Raw genomic sequence first — 18,854 nt, 5'->3', positions numbered from 1 at the left:
GACCATACCCAAGTGGGCTATTGCACGAGTTTCAAGTTGCACTTGTGGCATCATGGAGACCATCAGCCACTATATTGTTCAGAACAATTGGGTGCAGGGGAGGCTTTGCCACTGATTGATTTTCTCCAGAAAGACTGATGATGCAATGCCTTGGTTCTGAATTAGTTGGCATAGGATTGATCCAAGATCATTTGGGATGAGCATCAAATCCCAAAACACCCCCTCCCCTCATGATACTATGGTTGTGTTTAGGAATTATTCCTTTTCTCATTAATCCTGAACTTCAGGATTTGAGAATACAAATTAATATTTGGATGCAAGACCTACAATAATCATGTAAACCTAGAAGAGTGCATGAGCTCAATGAATGGCTACATCAACAAGTGCGTTGATGATATCAGAGATCAAATGATTCACAACTAGGGCTAACCAGAAACCATGGTTGGATACAGAGCTTTGGGCACTTCTCAGAGCTTATGATGTTGACTTCAGGACAGGATTCAAGATGGCACTAAGATCAGCCAGCGCTGAACTCTCCCATGCATTCCAGAAGGCAAAGTGTGGATACTGAAGGACTGCGCAGACCACTTGACAGAGGTCCTTATGGACGTCTTCCACACATTACTGCAACAATATATCGTCCCCACTGGTTTCAAGACTGCCACCATCATCCTGGTACCAAAGAGGACAACAATAGCAGGCCTCTGACTACTGCCCTGTGACACTGACCTCCGCCATTAATAGATGCTTTGCATATCTGGTGATGAAACACATCAAAGTGCAGCTACCAGGGACACTGGCCACATTTCAATTCACCTTTAGACAAAACCATTCCACTCATGATATTACAGCCTTAACTCTCCACTCTGTCTTGACCCATCTGGAGAACAACGCCTTGTACACGAGGCTACTGTTCATCAACTTCAGCTTGGAGTTTAATACAATAATTCTCCAGAGGCTGTGGAGAAGCTGTCCTTGCTGGGACTTAACACTCCTCTCTGTTATGAAATCCCTAATGCACTGTCACGCTGACTACTGGAGCACCTCAGGGTTGTATGCACAGCTCACTCCTGCTCACAGAACTGACCCATGACTGCAACACCAGATATAGCTCCAACAGAGTCATCAAGTTTGCAAATGGCACATAGTAGTTGACATCACCAACAACAGTCATATGAAAGAAGAGGTGGAAAATCTTGTGATTATGGTGCAAGAATAACAACTTTGTTCTCAACATGGTCAAGACAAAGGATATGATCGTGGACTTCAGGAGGACCAGGAATGAGCACCCTCCACTACACGTTATTAACTTGGTAGCAGAGAGAGTAAAGAGCACCAAGTTCCTTGGAGTTCCCTTAACCAGTGACCTATCCTGGATACACAACGTCTCACTTGTCAGGAAGGCACAACACCAACTGCACTTCAAGAAAAGACTGAGCTGGGAAAATCTACCGGCCATTATCCTGTCAACTTTATAAAGGAACTCTATTGAGAGCGTCTTGGACTGTTGCTATAGAGAATTGGATCAGAGGTCAATCCCTAGCACTATAAAAGCACCAGAGAGGATCACTGAGGTCTCTTTCCCCATACCCCATCCCCACCCCATCTGGTGGGATTGTATGAAAAGGCTGTGCAAAATTGTTGATGACCTCTACCACCCACACAGAGCTACTCCCTTCAGGAGTATCAGAGCCAGAGCCACCTTGCTGAGAAACAGCCCTTCTTTCTGTAGCAGTGAGACTGCTGTATGAACTGGTCATAGTAACCCTCTGAGACTCTAACAATATTTAATTATTTTTATATGTATATATGCACTGCATATGTATTGCTTCTTGTGTATACATATGTTAAGTCTAAGTATGTTTGCATGTTTTTTGCACCGAGGTCTGGAGAACGCTGTTTCTTCGGGTTCTACTTGTACAATCAGATGATGATAAGCTTAAATTTAATTTGGATGCCAGGCTAGAGAAGGTCAACAGTACTGTCTAACCCTCATCATTATATTATATCATTGTTATTTGCTCATGGTTGGACTCTTCAGGATCAAGTGTGCATCAAGAAGCCTTTAAAAAAGACATCCTTCCATTTCTTCCTTTGTTTCTACTAGAGCTACTTTGGTGGCTCTCAACTTAGCTGATGGTGAAGCTAACTAATTTTGGACTATGTGGCCAATTCAATAATGTCACATTGAAAATACAATTATAAAAAATATAATTTTACATGTAATTTACATGTAATTCTCTTTTATTCCTCAACAAAAATTGTCATTCTATAAGATTTCAGAAAAGTTCTAAGCCAAAATTCCAATTGCCCAAATAAACTTTAAATGAATTTTAGCTTGATCAAGCCATGGCAGATTATATATCAAGGTACTCATCAAATTGAATAATTCTGTCAAAGCTGAAATTAATGATCAACAAGTAATTAAATTCTCTGCAAAGGCTGGGCGAATTGTGCAGTGTTTTCAAGCTTCAGGCACAGCTGCGCAAAGAATAAAATTGGTGATACAACTACAATTGTAATCTTTCCTGTACAGCAGGATGTGGAGAATGATGGACCAGAAATGACTGACTGGGAACGATACGCTGTAAACGAGTATGAAAGTCTGGTGGCTGAGGAAGCAACCAATGAAAATTGGAATGATGGGTAAGATATTATCTACTTAACTTTCATTTATTGATATTTAAACATGAATCTCATGTATTTGGACCATAATGGGATGCATTTGCATTTCCTAACAGAAAAAATGGCCATTTGACCCAAGAGGTTTTTGCAGGATCTTGGAATGCATCGATCAGTTCCATAAATTGTCTTTGCAGCCTATTGTCTCACACCTTTCCTAAGTCCTCCTTAATTCTCTTTCCTGTACTGGAGGCAATACATTGTTGCTGATTAACCCATTAGATCACACATGTCAAACTCTGGCCAATTTGACCCGCGATATAATTATATTTCGCCCGCAAGATCATTTCAAAAATGTATTAGAGGTGGCCCGCCCTGCAGCGAGAGCCGATGCTGTTTTTTTGGTCATGTCACCCCCACCATCCTCCCCCTTCATTGCACATCCTTCCCCATTGTAACACAAGAAATTGTAACACGAGAAGTCTGTCGATGTCATCAGCCGGCAAGCCGGTTGGAAGGCTCCCCGCACAACCAGTCACTTCTCCCACCTGTCGAGCGGTGCGGCGGATGGGCGAGCGCCTGTGATTGCCTGTCGGCGCGATGGGCATGGCAGGCTGCGCACGGCCCCCGGGCAGCGCGAGCCCTGCGCGACTGGCACCGGACGGCCCTTTCACAGCGCGAGTGCACTTCTCCCGGTCGCCACGGCCTTCAGCGCTTGCACCCGCGCGGACCCCAGGGACGGCTGGTTCGGCCCTGCACATGAAGAGAGAGATGGTGGCTGTCCGCAAAGGCTGATCGGCAGTGTGCTGGGCCTGAGTGGGTGGGTAAGCAGGGGTGGGCAGAGGGTCTAGGTGAGGAGTAATGGGCAGGGGAAGTTATGGTGGTGCGAGGGGCAGTTAGAGGGAGGGATGAGTAGAAGGAGGGGTGGATAGGGAAGAGGTAAAAGGGGAGGGGCAGGGAAAGTAGGGGAGGGGTGATTAGAGGGTGAGAGACGGGTAGAGGGAGGAACAGGTTGAGGGGAGAGGCAGTAGAGGGGCGTGTATAGGATGGGGTGGGTAGAGGCAGAGCGAGTGGAGTGAGGGGCGAGTAAAGGTTGGGTAAAGGACTGGTCAGGTAGAGGGATGGTGGGTCGAGGGTGAATAGAGGCCTAGAGCCTGAGGAGTGAGCAGGAAATGCTGAGTCAAAATGGACACATGCTGTGAATGCTGACTACATCTCCACAGGGACCAAATAGGTTTCCCTCAGGTCAAGCAAAGGGTGAACTTGAGCTACCTACTCCTGACCTGTAACATTATCCTCCTAAAGTTATATCCTAAAGTTTAACATTACATATGTTGAAAGAAGAGAAAACATGCAGATGTTGTTGAAAATTTTCAATAAATATTTAGTTCGGCCCTCGACTTAGTCCAAGTTTTTAATTTTGGCCCTCCGTGAATTTGAGTTTGACACCCCTGCATTAGATTGTCTTTGGGATGTGGGATGAAACGAGTGCAGTCATAGTGTGAATTAACTCCACTCCCACAGCACTCAGAGTTAGAAATGAATGGAACAATGTTGTAGCTGTACTCTTGTGTTCCCATGGATTGTCATTTTAAAACAATATACCCCTTTTGCTTCTCACTTCCTTTTTCTTCATTTCTTTTGTTTTCTTCCACTTAAATGAATGTGGCATTTCGAGCTGTTTAAATTTATGATCAATGTAACCCACTTTAATCAATCTAACTAGCACAGCAAAATAAAGTAAATTTAACATTTGGATTCTTCAAAAGTCTTTTCCAACATGCTTTAATTAGATTTGTAGCTTGTGGTATTTTACATATACATCGGTACTATATGAATTATGAGAATTTGAATTGTGTTAAACAGGAAAGTCTTTAGTCGCTGTGATTATAGCGCAATCCACAAAAATGCTGGAGAAACTTGGCATGATAGGAAGTAAAGGATAATCATCATTTCAGGCCTGAACCCTTCATCAAGGTGTAAGCAATAAACAGGCAGGCACCTGCATAAAAAGGTGAGGAGAAGAGAGGAGGGTGGAAGGGGCAGTGGAAAAAGTGAAAGTGAACAGGCCAGAGGCTATAGGTTGGAAGGTAGAAGAGATAAAAGCTGAGGTGATAGGGTAGGGGATAGCTCTCTCTGAACGGAGAGGGAAGGGAAGGAGGTGGGGAGCTAAAGGAAAGAAATCAGAGTTTTAGTGGAAGAGATAGATCCAGGGAAGGAGTTTAACAGAAATTGGAGAACTTAATACTGTCTGGTTGGAGATTGCCCAGGCAGAATATTAGTGTTACTCCTCCATCTTATGGGTTGTCTTCATTTGGCAGTGATGTTGGTATTGTTTCAGCAAATTGAAGGGCACATTGGTTTGAAAATTATAGGAATAGGTGAGTGTTGCCCAAAAGTAACTTGGGCAGGAAAGTTGACAATATGCTTTGTGAAGAGCTGTGTCCAGTGCTGTGCATCTATTGGTGACATTTTATTAGTTGTGCTACATTCGGTATGGTGACATGGTCAATTGATGCAGTGGCTTAAAATCAGCCATAATTGGAATCTCATGAGTGATTTTTCTCAATGCTAAATATTTGAGGGTGTGATGCATCTCTCTCCACTCACTGAATGCCACATCTGATTTATATGCTCTGTGGCATACTTTGTTACAGTACAATGCTATCCAAGAACCACAGATGTTGAATGACAGACCAACCAGATAGGTTTTAAGATTTCAAACTATATTTAAATATCCAGTTTGGAGCTGATCTATGTGCAAATATTTGAGTTTTTTTCAAGCTAGAGGTTACAAATCTAAGAAACCAAGTTTGTAAAAATGCAGCTGTGGAAATAGATGGAGCAATTAAGAAAGGCTGAATGACTGACTTATTCATGTTCCTAATTAAATGTGCCATATCAGAAAACTGACTTTTATAGCAATCCATTACAATACAGGTAGATGTGCACAGAAAGAGGTGGGAAATATTGTGAAAAATCTGGATTTAAATGACTGATTATTACTGTTGACAATTGTTGTGTAGGAAGGCTCACTGAGTTTGTATTGGAATACAAATACAATACTTTGTGAAAATTGACCTGCTGAGTTTGTAGCCCTTGTATATGTCTCTGTTGTAGACTTTGCTAGGAGGTGTAGATGGCCAGCTAATATTTCATGTGATAGCCTTTCTTGTCCTCCTTCTTTGCCATCCTTTTCTTTTGGTCTTCACTGTATCTTGTGTCCCTCAGGAGGAGCTTGAATTGTGTGAGGAGCCAGGGAAATAAATTAGGAAAGCTAAAAGAAGGTACGAGAAAACTATGGCAAGCAGGGTGAAAACTAATCCAAAAGAGTTCTACAAATATGTTAATGGTAAGAGGAAAGCTAGAGACAAAATTGGTCCCTTAGAAAATCAGAGTGGAAAACTGTGTGTGGAGCCGAGAGAAATGGGGGAGATATTGAACAGTTTCTTTTCTTCGGTATTCACTAAGGAGAAGGATATTGGGAGATGTGGGATAAAAAAAAGCAAATTGGGTAAATATGGGGAATATAGAGATTACAAAAGGTGTAGTTTTAAGGCTTTTGAAGAATATAAAGGTGGATAAGTCTCCGGGACCAGACGGGATCTTCCCCAGGACATTGAGAGAAGTGAAGGAGGAAATAGCAGAGGCTCTGGCGGTAATTTTCCAAATGTCATTAGATATGGGGATAGTGCCGGAGGATTGGCGCATTGCGCATGTGGTTCCGTTATTTAAAAAGGGTTCAAGGAGGAAGCCTGGCAACTATCGGCCTGTAAGTTTGACGTCTGTGGTAGGTAAATTAATGGAGAAAATTCTTAGAGATAGTACTTATAAACATCTGGATAGACAGGGTCTGATCAGGAGCACTCAACATGGATTTGTGGGAGGAAGGTCATGTTTGACCAATCTGATTGAATTTTTTGAAGAGGTGACTAGGTATGTGGATGAGGGTAGCGCAGTGGATGTTGTCTATATGGACTTCAGTAAGGCCTTCGATAAGGTACCACATGGAAGGTTAGTTAGGAAGGTGCAGTCTTTAGGTATAAATTTTAAGATAGTCAAATGGATTGAACATTGGCTGAAAGGGAGAGGCCAGAGAGTGGTAGTGGATAAGTCTGTCAGGTTGGAGGTCGGTGACCAGTGGTGTGCCTCAAGGATCTGTATTGGGCCCATTGTTGTTCGTTATATACATTAATGATCTAGATGATGGGGTGGTGAATTGGATTAGTAAATATGCAGACGATACTAAGATAGGTGGAATAGTGGATAATGAAGAAGGTTTTCAAGGATTGCAGAGGGATTTGGGCTGCTTAGAAAAGTGGGCTGAAAAATGGCAGATGGAATTTAATGCTGATAAGTGTGAGGTGCTTCATTTTGGTAAGAAGAATCAGAATAGGACATATGTGGTAAATGGGAGAGCATTGAGGAATACAGAAGAGCAGAAAGATTTAGGAGTAACGGTACATCGTTCCCTGAAGGTAGAAACTCACGTGAATAGGGTGGTGAAGAAGGCTTTTAGTATGCTGGCCTTTATCAATCATTGCATGGAATATAGGAGTTGGGAGGTGATGTTGAGATTGTATAAGACGTTGGTGCGGCCTAATTTGGAGTTCTGTGTGCAGTTCTGGTCGCCTAATTATAGGAAGGATATAAGCAGAGTGGAGAGAGTGCAGAGAAGGTTTACCAGAATGTTGCCTGGGTTTAAGCATCTGGAGTATGGGGAGAGATTGGACAGATTTGGTCTTTATTCTTTGGAGCGTAGAAGGTTGAGAGGGGATTTGATAGAAGTATTTAAGATTATGAAAGGGATAGACAGAATGGATGTGGATAGACTATTTCCGTTAAGAGGAGGAAAGATTAAAACAAGAGGACATGAGTTAAGAATTAAGGGGCAGAGGTTTAGAGGTAACATGAGGGGGAACTTCTTTACTCAGAGAGTGGTAGCTGTGTGGAATCATCTTCCGGGAGAAATAGTGGCGGCGGAGTCAATTGTATTATTTAAGAAAAGGTTGGACAGGTATATGGATGAGAAGAAGATGGAGAGTTATGGGCATTGTGCAGGGAGGTGGGACTAGAAAGGGGTGTTTGGTTCGGTGTGGACTAGAAGGGCCTAATGGCCTGTTTCCGTGCTGTAATTGTTATGTTATGTTATGTTAAGAACAGTCCTTGGCTTCTGGAAACTTTTCTTGATGATGAACCCATATTGACATGAGCACATTCAGTGGTATTCTGCACTTGTGGATAACCAACAATGTTGGCAAATTCCAGCATCTGGTTTTATCTATAAACTCACTGAAATTAAAATATATCAAATAATTCTTGATGAATGCAGTCCCTAGTTGAGCTCTGCTCCAGACTCAAAAAGGCCCTGTTCACAGTTCACTTTGCTCAAGATTCCAGTATCTGCAGTTTCTTGTATTCTTTGAAAGCTCTGTGGCAAGAAAAATATACGCACGGAAGAAATGAGAGTAAAAATATTTAGCCCTATGTGCCTGTTCTGCCATTCATCATAATCATGGCTGATCTTCTATCCTGATGTCATTTTCTTGCACTAGCCCCCACTTAACTTAATGTCCAGAAATCTAAAGATCCTTGTTGTGAATGATCTCTTTTGTGAGGCTCTGGGATAGAAAATTCTAAAAACTTCATCTGAATTTCTTCTCATCCCAGTCCTAAATCAATAATCTCTTGAGAATGTGACTCAGAATAAGTGAATACAGTGCGAGTGACCTTTGCAGACCATAAACGTGACCAGTTCTAGACTTTTTATAGCCAGTGGAAACCTACTATATGCATCTAGCTTGCAGAGCCCCGTCAGAATTCATTTTCAACAAGATCCCTGATACCACTAAAGATTACATGGCTTGTTTACTTGGTCTTTCTCTGTAGTGCCAACCCATCATCTCTGGAAGCAAGCCAATGAATCTTTGTTCTACTCCTTTTATGGCAAACATCCTTCTATTTGTATGTAAGGAATATCGTCTAAGACTTGAGACTATTTTGATTTGGAGTTTTTTTTGGATTAGTTGTCTCAGAGTGTAGACAAACAGGTATTTTGAAAGGAATTGCCTTGTGTAGTGAATTGACTAAAGACTGAGAGGAAATGCTTTGAATCTTTAGAAATAACCTAAGGGCTGTGAATGATGCAACATTTACTGTATGCAGATGTTGGCTTTGAGAATTCAGAGTCATGAGGATTGGGGGACTGAGCTGGCTTGGAGGGGCTATATGGCCCACTGCAGGTTCTTGTGCTCTTAGATGAAGATTGACAGAGCTGTTGTGGGCTTGGGAGGATGAGCCTGACCTTTCCATGCTCATCCACAGGGTCCTCCTGTCAGCCACCCCATCTAGTCGTTCCTTGTGCAAGTTTAATTGCCTGTATTTATATTTTTTTAAATGCTTTTTCAAAGTCCTTAGAAATCCATGATTAAAAAAATCCAGTGCTCATGGTCTGCAGCTATGCACCCAAGCTTACAAGTGTTGAGGAAGAGACAGAGCAGTGAAGGTCCAACCACCTCCACAAGAGGAAGAGGTGAAGGCAAAAGAACCACAGCAACTGGCCGCCAAGTTCTGTAGTCGGGAGCCTTCTGACAATCCTGTCAGCTTGCTGAATGGAAAGTAAGCAACTAAATACAGGTGTAATGGTGGGCTCTGACTCAATGTCTGGAGCTCTCGCACCATGGTGTAGGATGGTGGCAGCTGGGTTTCTGGGAACCAGAACGAATGTAGGTGCAATGGCAAGCATTTCTCAACAGCCTCTACTGCTGACAGCTTCTGAATGATTTGGCAACTCTGAACTAGGGATAGGTGTGATCTGGATAGGGCCTCGAACACGGATTCACTGATGAACAAATGCCACGTGGCCATGGAGGACGGGTGCAAAAGGCAGCTACATTGAGTTGCTGGTGAGATCCATATCCACTTAATGTCTTTGATGACACTCTAGCTTTTCTTCCTGTTTTAATAATGGCAGCAGATTCTTGTTTGCCATTATAGGGAAAGCTCTCAATGTATCCTGTGGTCATGACCTATTTGAATTTGAATAATTTAACTGCTTATTTTCTGTGTAGAACAAAGTCACATTTGCAGTAAGTAAATTCATATGTGGAATTTGACCTGCCAAAATGCTGGAAATTGTCAGCAGATCAGACTGTATGTGTGTTGAGAGAAATAGAGTGAACAATTTGCGAAAGGTCAGCTGTTGTCTCCCACCTCCCTTTTTTTGTTATTTTGGACATCCAGCAGCTGTTCTTTTAATTATCGCCTGAATTGTTGCCCATATTAGTTTCCAGATGGCACTTTGAAAACTTGGGCTAGATTTCTTTCTGAAATGCACATCTTTTAACTAAAGTAGCTTCATAATACATGGTTATTCTACCTTGTAAATCAGAACAAAGCTTGTACAGTGTGGTCATTTTCATTGGGACAGAATGTCTGCCTCATTGATTACACTGGCCAACAAAGATTTGGCTTCCTCTGGATATATTTTAAGGATTTTTGGCTGCTGATCAACATTTTCCTATCATGTACCATTTTTTAGATATAATCTATTTTTGTGATTTCCCATATGCTTCAAGCTTACAAAACCATGAAGTGTAATGTCATTAAAAATTCATTTTCTGCATTCGCACTTGGACTTCTTCCCTGCTTGGTAAAGTCAATGACAAAACTGGTGAAAGGTTTCAACAGGACCTTGTGTCCATGGAAAAGTGGTATCAGGCAACTGGAATCCATCAATGGTAGCTGACACTGACACGAGAGGCATCGGATGCTGAGTCCACACGAGAGGCATCGGATGCTGAGTCCACACGAGAGGCATCGGGTGCTGAGTCCACACGAGAGGCATCAGGTGCTGAGTCCACACGAGAGGCATCAGGTGCTGAGTCCACACGAGAGGCATCAGGTGCTGAGTCCACACGAGAGGCATCAGGTGCTGAGTCCACACGAGAGGCATCAGGTGCTGAGTCCACACGAGAGGCATCAGATGCTGAGTCCACACGAGAGGCATCAGATGCTGAGTCCACATGAGAGGCATCAGGTGCTGAGTCCACACGAGAGGCATCAGGTGCTGAATCCACACAAGAGGCATCAGGTGCTGAGTCCACACGAGAGGCATCAGATGCTGAGTCCACACGAGAGGCATCAGATGCTGAGTCCACACGAGAGGCATCAGGTGCTGAGTCCACACGAGAGGCATCAGATGCTGAGTCCACACGAGAGGCATCAGGTGCTGAGTCCACACAAGAGGGATCAGATGCTGAGTCCACACAAGAGGCATCAGATGCTGAGTCCACACGAGAGGCATCAGGTGCTGAGTCCACACGAGAGGCATCAGATGCTGAGTCCACACGAGAGGCATCAGGTGCTGAGTCCACACGAGAGGCATCAGATGCTGAGTCCACACAAGAGGCATCAGATGCTGAGTCCACACGAGAGGCATCAGGTGCTGAGTCCACACAAGAGGCATCAGATGCTGAGTACAAACGAGTCAGCAGCAAAACATTTTCAGATCAGTTGAACTAACGCTGTGTGTCAACAGCGTTACATGATTTCTTTGGCTTGGCTTCGCGGACGAAGATTTATGGAGGGGGTAAAAGTCCACGTCAGCTGCAGGCTCGTTTGTGGCTGACCAGTCCGATGCGGGACAGGCAGACACGGTTGCAGCGGCTGCAGGGGAAAATTGGTTGGTTGGGGTTGGGTGTTGGGTTTTTCCTCCTTTGCCTTTTGTCAGTGAGGTGGGCTCTGTGGTCTTCTTCAAAGGAGGTTGCTGCCCGCCAAACTGTGAGGCTCCAAGATGCACGGTTTGAGGCGAGATCAGCCCACTGGCGGTAGTCAATGTGGCAGGCACCAAGAGATTTCTTTAGGCAGTCCTTGTACCTCTTCTTTGGTGCACCTCTGTCACGGTGGCCAGTGGAGAGCTCGCCATATAACACGATCTTGGGAAGGCGATGGTCCTCCATTCTGGAGACGTGACCCATCCATTACATGATTAAACATATTAAATTCAATAGAAGTTCATTTAATATTTTTCCAACTTCCTACATGATACAGCAAATCTGAAATTATCTTTGTGTTCCGCTTGAAGTTGTCTTTCATAATCCCCATCTTTGTTTCAGGAAGCAAACCTTTTGGAAAAGGTTTGTTGTCCAGTGTACATTTTAATGTTTTCCAATAAAGTCTTAACAATTTTCCAAAAAAAGTGCATAATAATAATCTCCCTTACACTTTAAATTTCAGTTGTCGGTAAATGTTTCGATGATTCAAATGCTATACTTTTTGCTACTGGATGTTTATGAATATTATTGAATGTGTGACAGTGTAACAAACTACATGGATTCACTTAATTTAAATATTCCAAAGCAACTTTAGATCCAATGGGAAGCCAGAATTGCATGTCGGGCAATTTTGGGCAAAAAGCACTAATGAACTTGAATATCTTGAAAACTTTTGTATACTTGGGTTCGCTGTTAACTTCATCTAGACTTGAGCTACCTATCTGAGCATTCATCAGCTTTGAGTGCCGTGATTTTTTTGCACATTTGATAGAATTAAATATGCAGGTGATTCTTCTGCCTTGTAATTGCATTATTACCACTTGATATAATTGACTTCCTATTATTTAAAGGAAACAAAAAATAAGTTGAATTTATTTGAGGGTTTGTAACTTTGCTTATCTTCTTTTCATTGTTTTAATTTGTGCTTTTTTTTCTATACTTGGACATCTCTACCTTGTCACTCTCTTGTGTGTATATTTTCCAAACCTAATTCTCATTGAATAATGAGACGTGGTTGATTGTCTAAAAGTATTTTTCTTGACTGACCTGATTGCCATTAGGCAATTAGCCTTTTGGATTGTGGAGAATTTAGTGAGCTACTTGCCACAGGATATCAAGCCTCTGATCCACTTAGTTTCTGATCAATGATTATTTCCTGTTGTGACCAATTCTAGCCCATAGAAAAATGGTGAAAGGGCTTACTGCCACCCGTTGAATTAAAATGAAGTCAAATATCTGATTAATTTTGGATTAAGTTCACGGCATGGCAATTTTAACTGATTTTAATGATCAGGAAATTTATCCATCAACTGGCCATTTTTAACTGGCCTTTGCATTTTTTTCTGAGATTGCTTTTAAATGGGTGCATACTAAGTACAATGCTATGGATACTTGAATTTATGAATTGTCAAAGCGCAGTGCAATATTTTAAATATGCAAGATTAATTATCATTATTTTGCTTGAAAAAGGAAAGGAAAGAAATGTGTATTAATAAGGCGACAGGTAGGCAAATCCATCAGCCCTGATCATTTATACCCCAAAATACTAAAGTGGTCCTGGATGGATGGATTGGTGAGCAAGTTCCAAAATTTTTTAGATTCTGATTAGTTTTAATAGATTGAAGAAAGGAAAATATAACATATTTTTAATAGGAAGAGGGATAAATACAGAATTTCAAACCAAGAGATCCAACATGTGAAAAGTGCTACAGTACAATCTAGTATAAACAAATATTAGAGTTTTTCAAAAAAGACGTGGGGTTTCCTAATTGCCCCAAGTGGGTGATGATGAAAGCTGCCTTGGGGTATGGGTATATACATAATATTGCCAGGGAGGGAGTTCCAGGATCTCTGCCCGGCCGTGATGAAGGAATGGCAATACATTTCCAAGTCGGGATAGTGTGTGCCTTAGACATCAACTTCCAAATGGTGCTTTTGCTGCGCTTGTCCTTCTAGCTGCTAAAGGTCACTGGTTTGAAGGGTGCTGTCTTAGTTGCTTCAGTGCATCCCACTGATACTGTTGTGTTGATGGTGTAGCTGGTGGCAATGGATGCAGTTAGCCTTTCAAGATAACAGCTAACAGTTGAGACTGCACTTATCCAGGGAAGTGGAAGGTATTACATCACACCCCTGATGAGCCTTTTGGAGTGTGGAGAATTTCATGAGCTACTTGCCACAGGATATCAAGCCTCTGATCCACTTAGTTTCTGATCAGTGATTATTTCCAGCATATTTATAGTGGGGAGTTCAGTGTTAGTAATGCCACTGAATGCCAGGGTATGATGGCTAGATTTTCTCCTGTTGGATATCATCAATGTCCAGCACTTGTATATGATACCGGAGGTGCAAGTGATACTTGCCACCTTTCAGCCAAGGTCTTGCTGCAGTACGCAAGCTCAGCAGGTCCTAAACCCTGAAACGTTGCTTACCCTTTACTTCCTTTTGATGCTGCGTGACCTGTTGAGCTTCTCTTGCATGTTTATCTATTGTACTCGACCCCAGCATCTGCAGACTCTCTTGTTTAACTCCAGATCTGGGTGCATTTGGTTGAGGATTACATTATGTGACTAGTCATGAATGCTGAACATTGTGCATTTATCTTGACTTCTGACTTTATAATAGAAATATACAGGTATACCCCGTTTTACAAATACTCGAAAATTTGCTTTTACGAAAATAGCTTCCAATAGTAGTGAATGGGTCTTGGCTTTTCGGCCTTTCAGATTATGAAAGGTTTCATAGGAATTCTCTAGTTTCGTAAAGCAGGGGATGCCCCTAATTGAAACAGTTGGTTCAGCCGAGTACACTACCCTGAGGAACACCTGCAGCGATGACCTTTGACTGTGATAATTGACCTCCAACCTCCACGATCATCTTCCTTTGCAATGGGTGTGATTCTAACCAGCGCAGGATCTTCCTCTAATTCCTATTGCCTCCAGTATAGCCAGCGTTCAAATGCTGCCCCAAAACATGTTCAAACACTGCCTTGATGCCTCTTCACCTCTGGAGTTTGTCTCTTTGTCCATGCCTGGATCAAGGCTATGATAAGGTTATAGCCAAGTGACGGTGACAAATCAAATAGTGTTTTTGAAAGCAAGTGATACTTGTTAGTGCTATCATTTATCCATTCTTACCTATGATTGAGATTCACCTAATGGGGTGATAATGGTCAAGTTAGATTTGTACAGAACATAAGAGTAATTTTCCTCATTATCAGGTAGTTATAACCATAAATAACCATTTACAGAAACAGGCCAGTTTGGCCCTACTAGTCCATTCCAAACATCATCTCCCACCTCGTCCCACTGACCCACATTTGGCCCATAACCATCCACACCTCTCCCGTCCATATACCTATCCAACTTATCCTTGAATATTAACATCGATCTCGCTTCTACCACCACTGCTGAAAGGTCATTCCATACCCCCACCACCCTCTGCATGAAGAAATTTACCCTTTTACTCTCAATCCATGCACTCTTGTTTGAATCTCCCTCACTCTCAGTGGAAAAAACCTATCCACATTGCCTCTATCCATAGGAATATAGGAAGTAGGAACAGGAGTAGGCCAAAAATGACCCATCAAGCCTGCTCCGCCATTCAATACGATCATGGCTGATCTAATTTATGACCTAACTCCACCTACCTGCCTTCTCCCCATATCCACTAATTCCTCTATCATGTAAAAAATTATCTAACCGAATTTTAAATATGTATAATGAAGCAGCCACAACCACTTCCCTGGTTAGAGAATTCCAAACATTCACTACTCTCTGGGAAAAACTATTTTTCCTCATCTCTGTCCTAAATCTACTCCCCCGAATCTTGAGACTGTGTCCTCTTGTTTTAGTTTCCACGGCCAGCTCAAAAGACCTTCCTACATCTATCCTATCCATACCCTTCATAATCCTATATGTTTCTGTAAGATCTCCTCTCATTCTTCTGAACTCAAGCGAATACAATCCTAGACGATTTAATCTTTCATCATAAATCAACCCCTTCATCTCAGGGATCAACCTAGTAAACCTCCTCTGGACCGTCTCCAAAGCCAGTATGTCCTTCCTCAAATATGGAGACCAGAACTGGACACAGTACTCCAGGTGCGGTCTCACCAGTACCTTGTACAGTTGCAACATTACCTCCCTACTCCTGAATTCAATTCCTCTAGCGATGAAGGCCAACATTCCATTTGCCTTCTTAATAACCTGCTGCACCTGCAACCTAACTTTTTGCGATTCATGCACAAGCACTCCCAAGTCCCTCTGCACAACAGCATGCTGTAGCTTTTCACCCTTTAAATAATATTCAGCTCTTTTTATTTTTCTTGCCAAAGTGGATAACCTCACATTGTACTCCATCTGCCAGACCTTTGCCCACTCATCCAGCTTAACTATATCCCTCTGCAGACTCTCCGCAACCATCCCCTTGCAACATTTTCGTAAATCTCCTCTGCACTCTCTCTATATTGTTTATATCCTTCCTGTAATTCGGCGACCAAAACTGCACACAGTATTCCAAATTTGGCCTCACCAATGGCTTATACAATTTCAACAGAACATCCCAACTCCTGTGTTCTATAATGATTTATGAAAGCCAACATACTAAATCCCTTCTTCACCACCCTATCCACATGTGATTCAACTTTCAGAGAATTTTGTATCGTGACTCCTATCAATTGAGTTCCACTGCACTCAATTTTCTACCATTTAACATGCATATCCTGTTTTGATTAGTCCTACCAAAATGTAGCACCTCACATTTATCAGTATTAAACTCCATCTTCCATCTTTCAGCCCACTCTTCTAACTGTCCTATATCATCCTGTAAGATTTGATAATCTTCCTCAATGTCCACAACACCACCAACCTTTGTATCATCTGCAAATTTACAAATCCAATTTGCCACCCTGTCATCTAGATCGTCAGTATATATGACAAACAGCAGCGGACCCGGTATCGATCCCTGAGGCACTTCTCTCGACACCAGCCTCCAATTCGACAAACAATTTTCCACCACTACTCTCTGGCATCTCCTATCCAGCCATTGTTGAATCCATTTTACTGCTTAATCAGTAATTCCTAATGCTTCCACCTTCCTTACTAACCTCTTATGGGGAACCTTGTCAAAAGCCTTACAAAAGTCCAAATAGACAACATCCACCACCTTCCTTCGTCAACCTTTTTAGTAACCTCCTTGAAAATCTCTACAAGATTTTTTAGACATGATCTTTTCTTTCTTTGGCTTGGCTTCGCGGACGAAGATTTATGGAGGGGGTAAAAAGTCCACGTCAGCTGCAGGCTCGTTTGTGGCTGACAAGTCCGATGCGGGACAGGCAGACACGATTGCAGCGGTTGCAAGGGAAAATTGGTTGGTTGAGGTTAGGTGTTGGGTTTTTCCTCCTTTGCCTTTTGTCAGTGAGGTGGGCTCTGCGGTCTTCTTCAAAGGAGGTTGCTGCCCGCCAAACTGTGAGGCGCCAAGATGCACGGTTTGAGGCGTTATCAGCCCACTGGCGGTGGTCAATGTGGCAGGCACCAAGAGATTTCTTTAGGCAATCCTTGTACCTTTTCTTTGGTGCACCTCTGTCACGGTGGCCAGTGGAGAGCTCGCCATATAACACGATCTTGGGAAGGCGATGGTCCTCCATTCTGGAGACGTGACCCACCCAGCGCAGCTGGATCTTCAGCAGCGTGGACTCGATGCTGTCGACCTCTGCCATCTCGAGTACTTCGACGTTAGGGATGAAAGCGCTCCAATGGATGTTGAGGATGGAGCGGAGACAACGCTGGTGGAAGCGTTCTAGGAGCCGTAGGTGGTGCCGGTAGAGGACCCATGATTCGGAGCCGAACAGGAGTGTGGGTATGACAACGGCTCTGTATACGCTTATCTTTGTGAGGTTTTTCAGTTGGTTGTTTTTCCAGACTCTTTTGTGTAGTCTTCCAAAGGCGCTATTTGCCTTGGCGAGTCTGTTGTCTATCTCATTGTCGATCCTTGCATCTGATGAAATGGTGCAGCCGAGATAGGTAAACTGGTTGACCGTTTTGAGTTTTGTGTGCCCGATGGAGATGTGGGGGGGCTGGTAGTCATGGTGGGGAGCTGGCTGATGGAGGACCTCAGTTTTCTTCAGGCTGACTTCCAGGCCAAACATTTTGGCAGTTTCCGCAAAGCAGGACGTCAAGCGCTGAAGAGCTGGCTCTGAATGGGCAACTAAAGCGGCATCATCTGCAAAGAGTAGTTCACGGACAAGTTGCTCTTGTGTCTTGGTGTGAGCTTGCAGGCGCCTCAGATTGAAGAGACTGCCATCCGTGCGGTACCGGATGTAAACAGCGTCTTCATTGTTGGGGTCTTTCATGGCTTGGTTCAGCATCGATTGGGGCCGCCGCCTCCCACTCTCTGCCCGGATCGGGGCCTTCGCCAGCCCCACTCGACCGAGGCCGGGGCCGCCTCCAGCCCGGGTAAGAAACCTGCATAGGAGAAGGCCACTCCGATAGACATGATCTACCACATACAAAACCATGCTGACTACTCCAAATCAATCCCTGTCTTTCCAAATAGTCTAAGAACATTTTCCATTAATTTACCCACCACAGATGTCAGACTTACAGGCCTATAATTTCCAGGTCTACTTCCGGATCCTTTTTTGAACAGTGGAACTGCATGAGCCACCCTCCAGTCCTCCTGACCTTCCCCCGTGGCCAGCGACATTTTAAATATTTCTGTCAACACCCCCACTATTTGTTCACTAACCTCCCTCAGGGTCCTCGGGAATATTTTGTCAGGACCTGGAGATTTATCCACCTTGATCTTTTTCAATACAGCAAACACTACCTCCTCATTAATTTTATATATTATCTATGAGCTCCCTACCATATTTCTTCATTTCATCTGGCTCAATATTATTTTCCTTAGTGAATACTGAAACAAAAATCATTTAAAATTTCTCCCATCTCCTCTGACTTCTCACGTAGACTACCCCTCTCATCTTCAAGGGGCCAATTTGATCCATCACTCTTCTTTTACTTTTAATGTACTTTTACAAACCCTTTGGATTTATTTTTACTTTGTCTGCCAAAGTAGCTTCATATCTCCATTTAGCCTTTCTAATATCCTTTTTAAAATTTTTTTACTCTCCCTTATATTCTTCAAGCAGTTCATCCCCTCCTTTCTGTTGATACCTGTTTTACACATCCTTTTTCCTCCGAACCAACTTCAATATCTTTTGAAAACCAAGGCTCCCTATAGTTTCTAACCTTTCCTTTAATTCTCATGGGGACATACAAACTCAGAACGTTTCCTTTGAATATGCTCCATTTATCAGCTACATTCTTCCTTGGAAATATCCCAATCCACACCCTCCAAATCTTTTCTCATCCCCTCGAAATTTGCTTTCTTCCAATCAAGAATCTCAACCTTTGGCCTACCTCTATTCTTTTCCATTACTGGTCTAAAACTAATAGTATT

General features: G+C 42.9%; 1 protein-coding gene across 8 annotated transcripts in view; it reads left to right on the top strand.

The window, feature by feature from the left end:
- ppp2r3b (protein phosphatase 2, regulatory subunit B'', beta) overlaps window positions 1-18,854 on the top strand; it is a 122,287-nt gene that overhangs the window by 96,129 nt on the left and 7,304 nt on the right. For 6 of the 8 annotated variants that reach the window (XM_069891963.1, XM_069891968.1, XM_069891965.1 and 3 more), the window contains one exon: window positions 2,537-2,646. In XM_069891963.1, the coding sequence (XP_069748064.1) occupies window positions 2,537-2,646 (110 nt within the window). Of the gene's footprint in view, window positions 1-2,536; window positions 2,647-18,854 lie in introns of those variants that run through there. The other 2 variants (XM_069891967.1, XM_069891971.1) reach the window with 2 other exon arrangements.

This window comes from Narcine bancroftii, chromosome 7 (genome assembly GCF_036971445.1).
Source record: "Narcine bancroftii isolate sNarBan1 chromosome 7, sNarBan1.hap1, whole genome shotgun sequence".
Lineage (NCBI taxonomy): Eukaryota > Metazoa > Chordata > Chondrichthyes > Torpediniformes > Narcinidae > Narcine > Narcine bancroftii.
Note: the sequence above shows the minus strand (reverse complement) of the source record. Positions and strands in the feature narration are given on the sequence as shown.